This window comes from Punica granatum, chromosome 4 (assembly GCF_007655135.1).
Source record: "Punica granatum isolate Tunisia-2019 chromosome 4, ASM765513v2, whole genome shotgun sequence".
Classification (NCBI taxonomy): Eukaryota; Viridiplantae; Streptophyta; class Magnoliopsida; order Myrtales; family Lythraceae; genus Punica; species Punica granatum.
The window spans coordinates 27,967,875-27,979,488 of NC_045130.1; the positions used below are offsets into that span (position 1 = coordinate 27,967,875).

General features: G+C 51.5%; 1 protein-coding gene across 1 annotated transcript; it reads right to left on the reverse strand.

The window, feature by feature from the left end:
* Positions 1–7,410: 7,410 nt before the first annotated feature.
* LOC116204268 lies at positions 7,411–8,949 on the reverse strand. Its single transcript, XM_031536347.1, has 2 exons — positions 8,347–8,949; positions 7,411–8,229 (listed from the first exon to the last, which is right to left on the reverse strand). Exons 1-2 carry the CDS (start codon positions 8,947–8,949, stop codon positions 7,411–7,413), a joined length of 1,422 nt encoding a protein of 473 aa, XP_031392207.1.
* Positions 8,950–11,614: the final 2,665 nt, after the last annotated feature.

Consider the following 11,614-nt stretch of genomic DNA (forward strand, 5'->3'; position numbering starts at 1 on the left):
GTAAAGATGCGGACGCGAAGTCCGAAAAACGGTAAAGATGGACACGAAGTCCTGGATACGAAGTCCGAAAAGTGGTAAAGATGGACACGAAGTCCGAAAAGCGGTAAAGATGGACACGAAGTCCTGGACGCGAAGTCCGAAAAGCGGTAAATGTGGACACGAAGTCCTGGACGCGAAGTCCGAAAAGCGGTAAAGATGGACACGAAGTCCTGGACGCGAAGTCCGAAAAGCGGTAAATGTGGACACGAAGTCCTGGACGCGAAGTTCGAAAAGCAGTAAATGTGGACGCGAAGTCCGAAAAGTAGTAAAGATGGACACGAAGTCCTGGACGCGAAGTCCGAAAAGCAATAAATAAACGAAGTCCTGGACGCGAAGTCCGAAAAGCAGTAAATGTGGACACGAAGTCCTAGACGCGAAGTCCGAAAAGCGGTAAAGATGGACACGAAGTCCTGGACGCGAAATCCGAAAAGCAGTAAATGTGGACACGAAGTCCTGGACGCGAAGTCCGAAAAGCAGTAAAGATGGACACGAAGTCCTGGACGCGAAGTCCGAAAAGCGATAAAGATGGACACGAAGTCCTGGACGCGAAGTCCGAAAAGCAATAAATGTGGACACGAAGTCCTGGACGCGAAGTCCGAAAAGCGGTAATGATGGACACGAAGTCCTGGACGCGAAGTTCGAAAAGCAGTAAATGTGGACACGAAGTCCTGGACGCGAAGTCCGAAAAGCAGTAAAGATGGACACGAAGTCCTGGACGCGAAGTCCAAAAAGCGATAAAGATGGACACGAAGTCCTGGACGCGAAGTCCGAAAAGCAGTAAATGTGGACACGAAGTCCTGGACGCGAAGTCCGAAAAGCAGTAAATGTGGACACGAAGTCCTGGACGCGAAGTCCGAAAAGCAGTAAAGATGGACACGAAGTCCTGGACGCGAAGTCCGAAAAGCGATAAAGATGGACACGAAGTCCTGGACGCGAAGTCCGAAAAGCAATAAATGTGGACACGAAGTCCTGGACGCGAAGTCCGAAAAGCAGTAAATGTGGACACGAAGTCCTGGACGCGAAGTCCGAAAAGCGGTAAAGATGGACACGAAGTCCTGGACGCGAAGTCCGAAAAGCGGTAAAGATGGACACGAAGTCCTGGACGCGAAGTCCGAAAAGCAGTAAATGTGGACACGAAGTCCTGGACGCGAAGTTCGAAAAGCGGTAAAGATGGACACGAAGTCCTGGACGCGAAGTCCGAAAAGCGATAAATATGGACACGAAGTCCTGGACGCGAAGTCGGAAAAGCATTAAATGTGGACACGAAGTCCTGGACGCGAAGTCCGAAAAGCAGTAAATGTGGACACGAAGTCCTGGACGCGAAAGATGGACACGAAGTCCAGAATACAGTAGATGCGGACACGAAGTCCGAAAAACAGTAAATAAGGACACGAAGTCCAAAGATCGGTGAATGCGAGAGTAAGAATCACTGTTATGGGATAGCGTAGGGCTATATGTTCGGTGTTAAGCCGGTATTGTGCTGAAATAATGCAGTGATAACTGCGCCCTGTCGCTGGTCGTGCGCCCATGGGTTTGTTTGGCGAACTTGACGTGTGCTCCTTTTTGGGTCCTTCACCCGAATAGGGACTGCGACCTGTCGAACGAGACAGACATACGCCCGCTCGGGGGGGACGCCTCCCGGGATCTGTACACTCAGACCTGTATGCAGGAAAACGATAACCAACGATCGTTGTCAGTCGGGCAAAACTTGCTGAAATTGCGATATGTAAAGAAATCTATGTAATGATATTCCGGGAATTTAGATTCAGTGGCCGTTTGAGGGGTGACCGCGTCCCCGAGTATGACATGTATTTGACTTGAAGGATTGGCCTTTGCAAGACGGGCATGGCCCGCAGAGTTTTTGCATGAAGGTAAAAGGAAGGATCTTTAGGAATCCTCTAAATCAAGGATACGACGATTCGAACTCATTTCGAGGCATGTCTTGAACCCGTAGAGTCGAAGAGAGTATGCTTGCGTTGAAAACCGTTAAACCACTACTTGTCATAGCTCCACACGAGGTATCGCAGCTCTTTCGTGGTTGAACCGACAATTTCCCCTAATTTTTGCCCAGGCCGCAAAACGCGCGACGACCTAACGGGGTATTTTATTTTGACTTTTCTCTCATAATTGCTCTTCTTTTGCTATGACCGCCCAAGATAGGGTCCGATCGCACCTCTCGGTTCCTTTAACTTTTGCCTAGACCGCCCTTTGTGGGTTTTCAGCCTAGCAAGGATATAATTCATGCTCTCCTTTTGCCACGGCTCCCCTTTGCGGGATTTTAAGTCGTGCCCCTCATTCCCTAATTTTTGCCTAGGCCGCCTCGAGGAGGTTTTCAACCTAGCGAGAAAATTATTCTTTTTCTCTCAGAGATGTTCTTATATGGAAGGATTGGATGGAGATGGCATAAATGCTGATAATAGAAAAATGTGCTGAAGTAAAGCGGGCGCGCAGCCTGAAGAATACGGAAGAAGACAAGTGTTAGAAATGTGAGTTGTAGCTGCGGGGACATGCAACGGCTGTAGAACGACGAAGCACCCAATCAGGGATAGTACTTCTTAAGGGCATCGGCTTTGACTGGGAGCGCATTTTCAGTCCCGTCCATGTCGCTTAAGATAATTGCCCCTCCGGAGAAGACTTCTTTGACGACAAAAGGCCCGTCGTACTTATATGCGAACTTGCCCCGAGAATCGGGTGTAATATGTAGGACTTTCCGCAGGACGAGGTCACCGGGTTTGAACTCGCGGTGGCGGACTCTCGCATTGAACGCTCGGGCCATTCTCTGCTGGTAGCATTGGCCGTGACAGAGTGCTGTTAGTCGCTTCTCGTCAATGAGATTGAGCTGTTCACAACGTTGCTTCGCCCATTCTGCTTCTTCAAGTTCGGTCTCTGCAAGGACCCTCATGGAAGGAATCTCCACTTCGATCGGGAGGACGGCCTCCATGCCGTAGACCAAAGAATACGGGGTTGCCCTGGTTGAAGAGCGGATAGATGTTCGGTATGCCAAGAGCGCAAAAGGAAGCATCTCGTGCCAATCTTTGTAAGTCACCGTCATTTTCTCGATGATCTTCTTGATATTTTTGTTTGCAGCCTCCACTGCACCGTTCATTTGGGGACTGTATGGAGTGGAGTTGAGGTGATGCACTTTGAATCGCTCACAAAGCTCGTCAATGACCCTATTGTTCAGGTTCTTGGCATTGTCGGTGATGATCGTCTAGGGAATTCCGTATCAGGCGATGATGTCACGCTTGAGAAAACGTGCCACGGCATTTGCTGTGACTGAAGCAAGCGTTACGGCCTCGATCCACTTGGTAAAATAGTCTATCGCCACCAAAATGAATTGGTGTCCGTTGGATGCTTTGGGGTTGATAGGACCGATCACGTCGATACCCCACATTGAAAAGGGCCATGGGGCTGCTATCGGGCGCAACTCGTTAGGCGGTGCTTTGATCTGGTCGGCATACACCTGGCACAAGTGGCAATGCTTGACGTGTTTGACGCAATCGGCTTCCATGGTGGACCAAAAGTAACCTAAACGCATGAGTTTCTTGGCAAGCATAAGCCCGCTCATGTGGGGTCCGCAGCTCCCTTCGTGTATCTCTCCCATGAGATGTTGTGCCTCGACTTCGTCAACACATCGGGGTAGTGTGGCGTCGAAAGAACGGCGATAGAGAGTTTCTCCACTCAGGAAATAATGTGCTGCGAGTCGCCGAAGTGTTTTTCGATCACGACGGTTAGCAAATGTAGGGTATTGACCGGTCGCCTCGATTGTGTCGCAGTGAGCAGGGCCTTTGGCGATCTCAATCTCGAGTGGTTCAATGAGGTTTTCTTTCGTGATGCTCACCATGGAAGCGAGCGTCGCAAGTGCATCTGCAAATTGGTTCTTGATGCGAGGTGTGTATGTGAATGAGATTTTCTCGAAGTTCTCCGCTAACTCCTCAAGATATTCGTGATATGGCACTAGCTTTTCGTCCTTCGTCTTCCATTGCCCCAGAGTCTAGAAGATTGTAAGCATAGAATCTCCGAACACTTCTAGCTCCTTCACCTTGAAGTCAATCGCCGCTTGCAGGCCAAGGATGCATGCCTCGTATTCAGTCACGTTGTTGGTGCAGGAAAAATCGACTTTTGCTGCAATCGGATAATAGCGTCCTTCGGGGGATATCAGCATTGCACCAATGCCGGAACCGGTGGAATTCACTGCGCCGTCGAAATACATCTTCCATGCGAATTTGTTCTCCTCACTATCCACTTGGAGAATCCATTCGTCTGGAAAATTAGAGTTGATTGGCATATCGTCTTCAATTGGGAACTCCGCTAAGTGATCTGCAATTGCCTGCCCCTTAACTGATGTGTGGGGCACATATTCAATGTCGTACTCCGTCAGCTGACATCGCCACTTTGAAATGTTCTTCATGGAAGATGGACTATCGAGCAAGTACTTCAGGGGATCCGCTTTTGACAATAAGCGGATAGTGTGGTAGAGCGTGTATTGTCGAAGTCTCTGCATAACCCATACTAGCGCGCAACATATCTTCTCAATCTCCGGGTAGTTAGACTCCCCTTCGGTAAACTTCTTGCTCAAATAATAAATGGCGTGTTCTGCGCGCGTGGACTCGTCTTCCTGCCCTAACATGCATCCTAGGGATTGCCGGCGTACTGTCAAGTAAAGTATCAGCGGACGATCTGGTGTCGACGGAACTAGCACTGGTGGCTGAGCCAAATATGCCTTGATAGTATCGAAGGCCTTCTGACATTCCTCGTCCCACTCAATTGCTGCATTTTTACCAAGCAGATGAAAGAGTGGTTGACATTTGTCTGTCAGGTTTGCGATAAATCTTGCAATGTAGTTCAGCCGTCCCAAGAAACCTCGTACTTCGCGGGCCGTCGATGGCGGACGTAGCTCCCTGATTGCCTTCACCTTGTCCGGGTCAACCTCAATGCCTCGCTCACTGACCACAAATCCTACCAGTTTTCCTGACTTAGCGCCGAATGTGCACTTCGTCGGGTTGAGTCTGAGCTTGTACTTCTTGAGGCGGTCAAAAAGGCGCTTTAAATTAACCAGGTGGTCCTCTCCTTCTTTGGATTTGGCAATCATGTCGTCAACGTAGACCTCCATCTCTTTGTGCATCATGTCGTGGAATAACGTGACCATCGCCCTCTGATATGTTGCCCCGGCATTTTTGAGGCCGAAGGGCATGACTCGGTAACAGAAAGTGCCCCACATTGTGATGAACGTCGTCTTGATCTTGTCCTCTTCGGCCATCCGAATCTGGTTATACCCGGAGAAGCCATCCATGAAGGAGAACAACGTGTGGCGTGCTGTGTTGTCGACTAAGACGTCAATGTGAGGTAGGGAAGTTATCTTTGGGGCTAGCTTTGTTGAGGTCTCGGTAGTCGACACAGACTCTAACTCTTCCATCCTTCTTCTCTACGGGCACGATATTCGCTACCTATTCAGAATAATTGCAAACCTCCAGGAACCCTGCGTTGATCTGTTTAATAATATCCTCTTTGATGCGAAGGAGAAGGCCAGCACGTTGCCGCCGTAAGTGCTGTCGCTTGGGTGGAAACCTCTCTGTATCAAGCGGTAGGAAGTACTTGACTATCCACGGATCTAAGCCCGGCATGTCAGCGTAGGACCAAGCAAAGACCTCTTGGTAGTATTTCAGGAATTCGATCATCCTGGCTCGTTGTGTAGAATCGAGACCGGTCCCAATCTTCAGGATGTGAGGTTCTTCTTCGGTACCCACATTGATCTCCTCTGTCGGCTCCACGGAAGTGAGTTGGCGGTTCTCAAGGCGGCGCAAACTCTCTTCTATCTCGGGCACTCGACCATCCTCGTCGAGTCCTTCCCCGAAGTATATGGGTCGGGACTCTTCAAAGAGTTCCTCGGATGGGTTCGAATTGACGCGTCGAAGACTCAGATTCGAGTGGAGCCTGGCGATTTAAATAAATTGTCTTAGAAAATTTAAAGTGCTGCGAATAAGTGAGAGAGAAAGAAAGAAGACGAGAGAGTTCAGAAAAATGCATGTAGGGATTTTATTAATGATGAGGGCGCAATGCCATAACAAGAATCCCTCTTCCGTCGTGTGGCTTATGGCTATGCCGACACGCGGGGAATAACAAAACATAGATGGCCTTACACATCGGCGATTACAGCCGAGTAACGCGAGACTGAGGTCCAGTTGTTGAGTTCCTCATTTTCCTGCGCGAGGCGGATGTAAGCCCCTGAGTTGTCTCCTCGGTGACGGCGCATATGTTTGGCAGGTCAACAGGCTCGCTGTCTGGATCCGAGGAGAGACCGTCAAGTGTACCTCCGACGATGTGTGGAGGCCCAGGAAAAAAGTAGGAGAGCGGCTGAACCGGGATGCCCCTGTTGATCTTTCCATAGCGTGCAGCGAGACGGTGAAGGTGCTTGCCCCTGCGGGCCTCAATAATCTCGTGACAGGAAGGGCGAAAACCGAGTCCCCTCCTATTCTTGTACTCTTCGACCTCGATGGGGCGGTTGATCCCCTGCCCATGTGCTCCGAGTCCGGTGCCGGGGATGTAATTGTGGCGCAGCAAAACCTTCCCCACCATGCGGTCAGCGCGAGTTGGACCGATCTCTCCGTAGTCTCGAATGACGGAGATGGTTTCAAATGAATGGAAGGGGAGGTTTTGATCGTCCCCGATACTGATGTAGGGAATAGCTGTCTCTTTGTAAATGGCGTAGTCCTCCTCACCCTTGACCGTGATAAGTCGATCTTCTGCGATGAATTTGATCCTTTGGTGTAGGGACGAAGGAACGGCGCCAGCTGCATGGATCCACGGTCTCCCGAGCAACAAGCTGAAAGCGTTCGGAATGTCTAGGACTTGGAACGTAACAGCGAATGAGCAGGGACCCACCTCGATCACCAGGTCGATCTCTCCATTTACTTCCCTCCGCGAGCCGTCGAAGGCTCGAACCGCAGTTTTGCTCGGGCGGATGCGGTTAAAGTCTACGTTCATCTGCTTCAACGTGGAAACCGGGCAAACATTGAGTGCCGAGCCATTGTCGATCATGACCCGACCGATGATAAAGTTATTGCACTTGCAGACAATGTGTAGTGCCCGCGAGTGTGCCCACCCTTCTGAGGGAAGTTCATCATCTGAAAATGAAATGTTGTTGGAGAAGATCGAACTGATAGTCTCCTCAATCCCCTCTGGAGCCGTCTCTTTGGGGATCTGCGCTGCTGTCAGGACCTTCAGAAGCGCTTCACGATGTGGCTCTGAACCCAAGAGGAGGGCGAGTAGCGAAATATGGGCCGGAGACTTGCCCATTTGTTCAACAACCTTGTACTCGCTTGCTTTGATAATCTTCATGAAAGCCTCGGCCTCCTCTTCAGTCACCTTCTTCTAGGGAATAGACGAAGCTTCCGGGGCGACTCCGGGCACTGTCAGGGCTTTCCCTTTGTTTGCAGCCTTCGGATTTTCATAGACTCGACCCGAGCGCGTCACGCCCATGACGCTAAATTGGCTCTCGAGGTTCCCAACACTTCCCTCGTAGGTCCACGGGACCTTGCTGTCTTGATATGGCTCTCGTGCGGGGACTTCTATCACGAATGGGGCGGGCGTGGCACCGAACCCTGCGTACCCTACACCAGCTTCTGCAGGAACATATTCGATCACAAATGGGGCCGGTGCCTCCTGTCCGGTCTCGTACTCCCCTATAGCGCAAACACCGATCATGTTAATGCTGGGTCCCGGGCTCGACCCGTGATCGGGAAGAGGATTTGATTGCACGTTCGGGGGTTTGACGGCGTTGAACGTGAGTTGCTTGTCATCAATCAACTGTTGGATCCTCTCCCGTAGTTTCCAACAATTGTCAGTGGTGTGACCGGGTGCGCCTTGATGGTACTCACAGCGCCGACTCTGATCTTGGATGGTTGGGTCGAAATCAGGGTTAGGTGCTATTGATCGGATCTTGTTACCCGCGAGGAGTTGCCGGTATATGTGGGAGAGCGGAGCCGGCAGAGGTGAGAACTGTTTACGCCGCGTTTGTGTTGCGATGCCCTGTTGATCTTGCGGAGCAGGAGCCCGTTGCACCGGCTGAGGAGTTCTCGAAGCCGGGGGCCTACTTTGTTGAATCGGAGGAGGAGCAGGGGCATAATTATGGGCGTATTGCTGCGGGACCGACGACGGAAAGGAAGCCGGCGGAGCGGAATAGTAAGCTTGCTGTGTTGGGGGTTGTTGTTGATAATGCACCGAAGGTGGGGCATACGCTTGAGTGGCCGGTGGTGCGGGCTTGTAGCTTATGGAATATTGCTAGGGAGCTTGGTGCCCTGAGTTGACAGCGTTGACGGATGTGTCTTTCCCTCTCCTGTTTCCCGTTGTCCCAGTGGCGGCCCTCTTCGAGGACTCTCCCTCCTTTTTCTCGACCGGACCTTCTATCTTGCCGAGCTTAATGCCGATGTCGAGCTTCTTTCCGGCGTCGATAATGTTGGAGCATGAAGACGTGTGGGCCAACAAGTGCAAGTAGTAGGCCCCTTTAAGAGTGGAGTGGAATAATTGGATCTGCTGTGCCTCACTGATCGGAGGGACGTGCTTCGCCGCTCTAGCTCGCCACTTCACTGCATAGGCCTCGAAGCCCTGGTCCTCGGTCATCTCCATCATGCTGAGTTCCAGCAGAGTCGGGGGCGTCTCCGTACAGTACCTGTACTGGTCGATGAATTTGCTTGAGAGGTCTGCCCACGTGGGGATATCTGCAGCTTTCAATGACATGTACCAATCCAGAGCCGCTCCTGCCAAACTATCCTGGAACGTATGGATGACAAACTCTTCGTAGTCCCAGTACTGCAGCATTTTTTCCCGGTAGTGACGGAGATGGTGACGAGGGTCGGTCGTGCCGTAGTACCTCTGGAATTCAGGTACCTTAATCTTTGGGGGTAGCTGCATGCTTGGGAAAAGACTCCAATCGCCGTCGCCGGCATCGAGGCGGGAGCCGCCCGATTGTAGGGCTCGGATATTCTCTTCCAACTTCTTCAATCTCTGTTCCTGTTCAATCCCCGTTTCCGGGAGAAAATTTGTGGGTGGAGCTCTAGGGGCCGCGTGGTTCGGCGTGCCCGGTTCAGAATAGGCTATATTTATGGGAGGTGGAGCTTGGTAAGAAAGGCCGATATGGGGTTGTGGAGCTTGGTACGGGGGAGGTTCAGCAGTGTGAGCAGGAGCCTGGGCAGTTGTAGGCAGGAATATGATCGGCGGTGGGACAGCGGAAGTCGGAGCTGGGACCGACGCAGAGACCGAAACCGGGACTGATGTGGAGATCGGTGGAGGTACGAGCGTAGGTGGTTCCAACATTGTCGCTGAAGCAGGTGGTGCTGGAAGATTGTTAACCGGATGGGCCGCCGGCGCGTTCACTATCATTGGGGCAGACGTATCTCCATTATCAGGAATCAAGGTCGGCTGGGCCCATGGGCTTGGATCGACCGCTGGCCCGTACCCAGGAGGTGGGGTGAAGCTCGAAGAAGCGCGATTTGGGCCTTTGAGTAGGGCCATGAGCTCGGCCATATTGGTGGCCATGGTGGCAGCCAGTTGATTGACCGTGCTCTCAAGTACTGCAATACGTGCACGATCATCAGCTGCGGAAGATGGCTGCCCTCCTGAATATGCCGGGTGTTGGCCCGAAGATACAGGTGGCTGAAGATGAGTTGGGGAAGTTCCCCGATGTGCTGGTGGCACGCCTGCAGGAGACATGGGTGGTGGTGGCGCATGCATAGTCGGTGCTTGAGAATGAATTAGGGTGATAGGCGTATCTTCCTCAAAGACAGCTAATTGATTTTCTTCTGCCATTCTTTGCTGAAAACGAGTGGGATATCGATGAGGTGCCGCCAGTTGTTAACACCTAGATTCCATAAGTGCGTGAGTAAAGATTCTCTTTAAAATGAATAAGGTATTGAATAAAAGAGGAAATGCATGAAATTTGAAAACTAATGCTGCCATTTGTATTGACTCCGAACGATCCAAAATACAATGCAAATTTTTAAAAGAAATAGTCCTAAATCGATCTTCCACCACGCCCGGGAACCAAGTAACCATCGCCGTGGAAAGCCCTAGTTCGAGGGTCTAGCGGGGGTGTCTATCTTAGGGTGTATATGGACCCCTGCGGGCCCTTTTCCTAGACCTCTCCAAAGCGGCGTTTACTCGTGCCAATTCCTGATCGCACCTCTGTAGCTCGGCACGAGTCTGGGCGAGCTCTCTCTGTAGTTGGCGCTGATCAACAAGCTGCTCGTCCTTCTCTGCGACTTCTCGACGAAGATGATCTCTTTCAGCTTTGAGATGAGTGAGCTCGGTTTGGATGGACATATTTGGAGTGGGAGTTGCGCCGGGTGACCTGCCATCTTCGACTCGCGGAGAGTTGACGAGATCCTCGTGTGCTGCTGGACCCCATCGGTAGAAGCGAATGATGTATTCTTCTGTAGCCTGGAAATCCCGCTCATCAAGGGTCGGATGCTCGGGGAAGTATGGACGCTCGGTAATCACAGTTCGCCACGCATCCAGGACCTGTTCGATGTTACTTTGGCGATCTGCGGGTGTCTGATCCTCCCGCCAAGTATGTTCAAATCTAGTTCGCGCCGTATCCTCGGGGACCGTCTGTAAGCCACCGAGCTGCCTCACTACTCGCGCCGGAAAATAAGTGGTGGACCCTGCATGACTCATGAGTGGGACTCCATAAAAATCAGGACACCTAAGGGCCATGGGTCCGGGTGGCATCCACGCAGCACGCTACTTGAAGCCCCTAGGTGCTATTTCACGAAAAATTTTGATCCACTCAGAGACCTTGCGTTCTTCCACACGCAGGAGGGGTAGCAATCGAGAAATAATTGACTCCGGACCATTAAAATACATAATCGAGCGCAACAGACGCAGAGGGTTTGCGTGACTCTGAAGCCAAATTTGTAAAAGCATAGGGGATCCTCATATCCTTCGGTCGCATGTTCTCAAGACGCGGTCGAGGGACCAGATGGTCTCAGCCACGAGGGCTACCTCATAACCACACCCTCCGACCACTTGGAGGACAACACTGGCCAAGGTAGCATCGATGAGACTATGCGAGCGAGGGAATAAGAGGGTTCCAAAGATTAGCAATAGAACAGCATGACATAAATCCTTTCGAAGAAAATCCCCCCGGACCCTATGCGCTCGTGACTTAATAAAAAATAGGAGTTTCTCGATTGCAATCTCCGTGCTGCCGGAGTATGCGAGTTCAGCATTCAAACGAGTCGTGGGAACCCTGAGTAGGCGTGAGACTAGGGTTGGTCGGGTGGTGTGGAAGTTGGGCTCTACGATGCCGTGGACAACTGCGGTTCGATCGATGAGTGTCCGGTACTCCTCAATGGTTGGCGTGAGCTCGGTACCCTGTATGTCGAAGACGGCACGACTTGGATTCCAGAATGCGATGGCGGCTTCGAGGAAATTCCAATCAACTTGCCGAGTAGCCAGCAAAGGGATATCCCTTATGAACGCAGAGATGTAACGGCAGTCGACTGGGCGTAATGCTCCCCATATACGAGTAATCTCCTCGAGCGGTGGTGTGACTCTGTCGAGGCGCGGGCAGGAGACC

What these genes read in the sequence shown, in the direction of transcription:
- LOC116204268 (XM_031536347.1), bottom strand. Translation starts at nt 8,949, where the DNA reads ATGCAGCTACCCCCAAAGATTAAGGTACCTGAATTCCAGAGGTACTAC. An exon ending in AAGACACATCCGTCAACGCT is followed by an intron (nt 8,230 to 8,346) that starts GTCAACTCAGGG and finishes CCCCCAACACAG; the next exon opens with CAAGCTTACTATTCCGCTCC.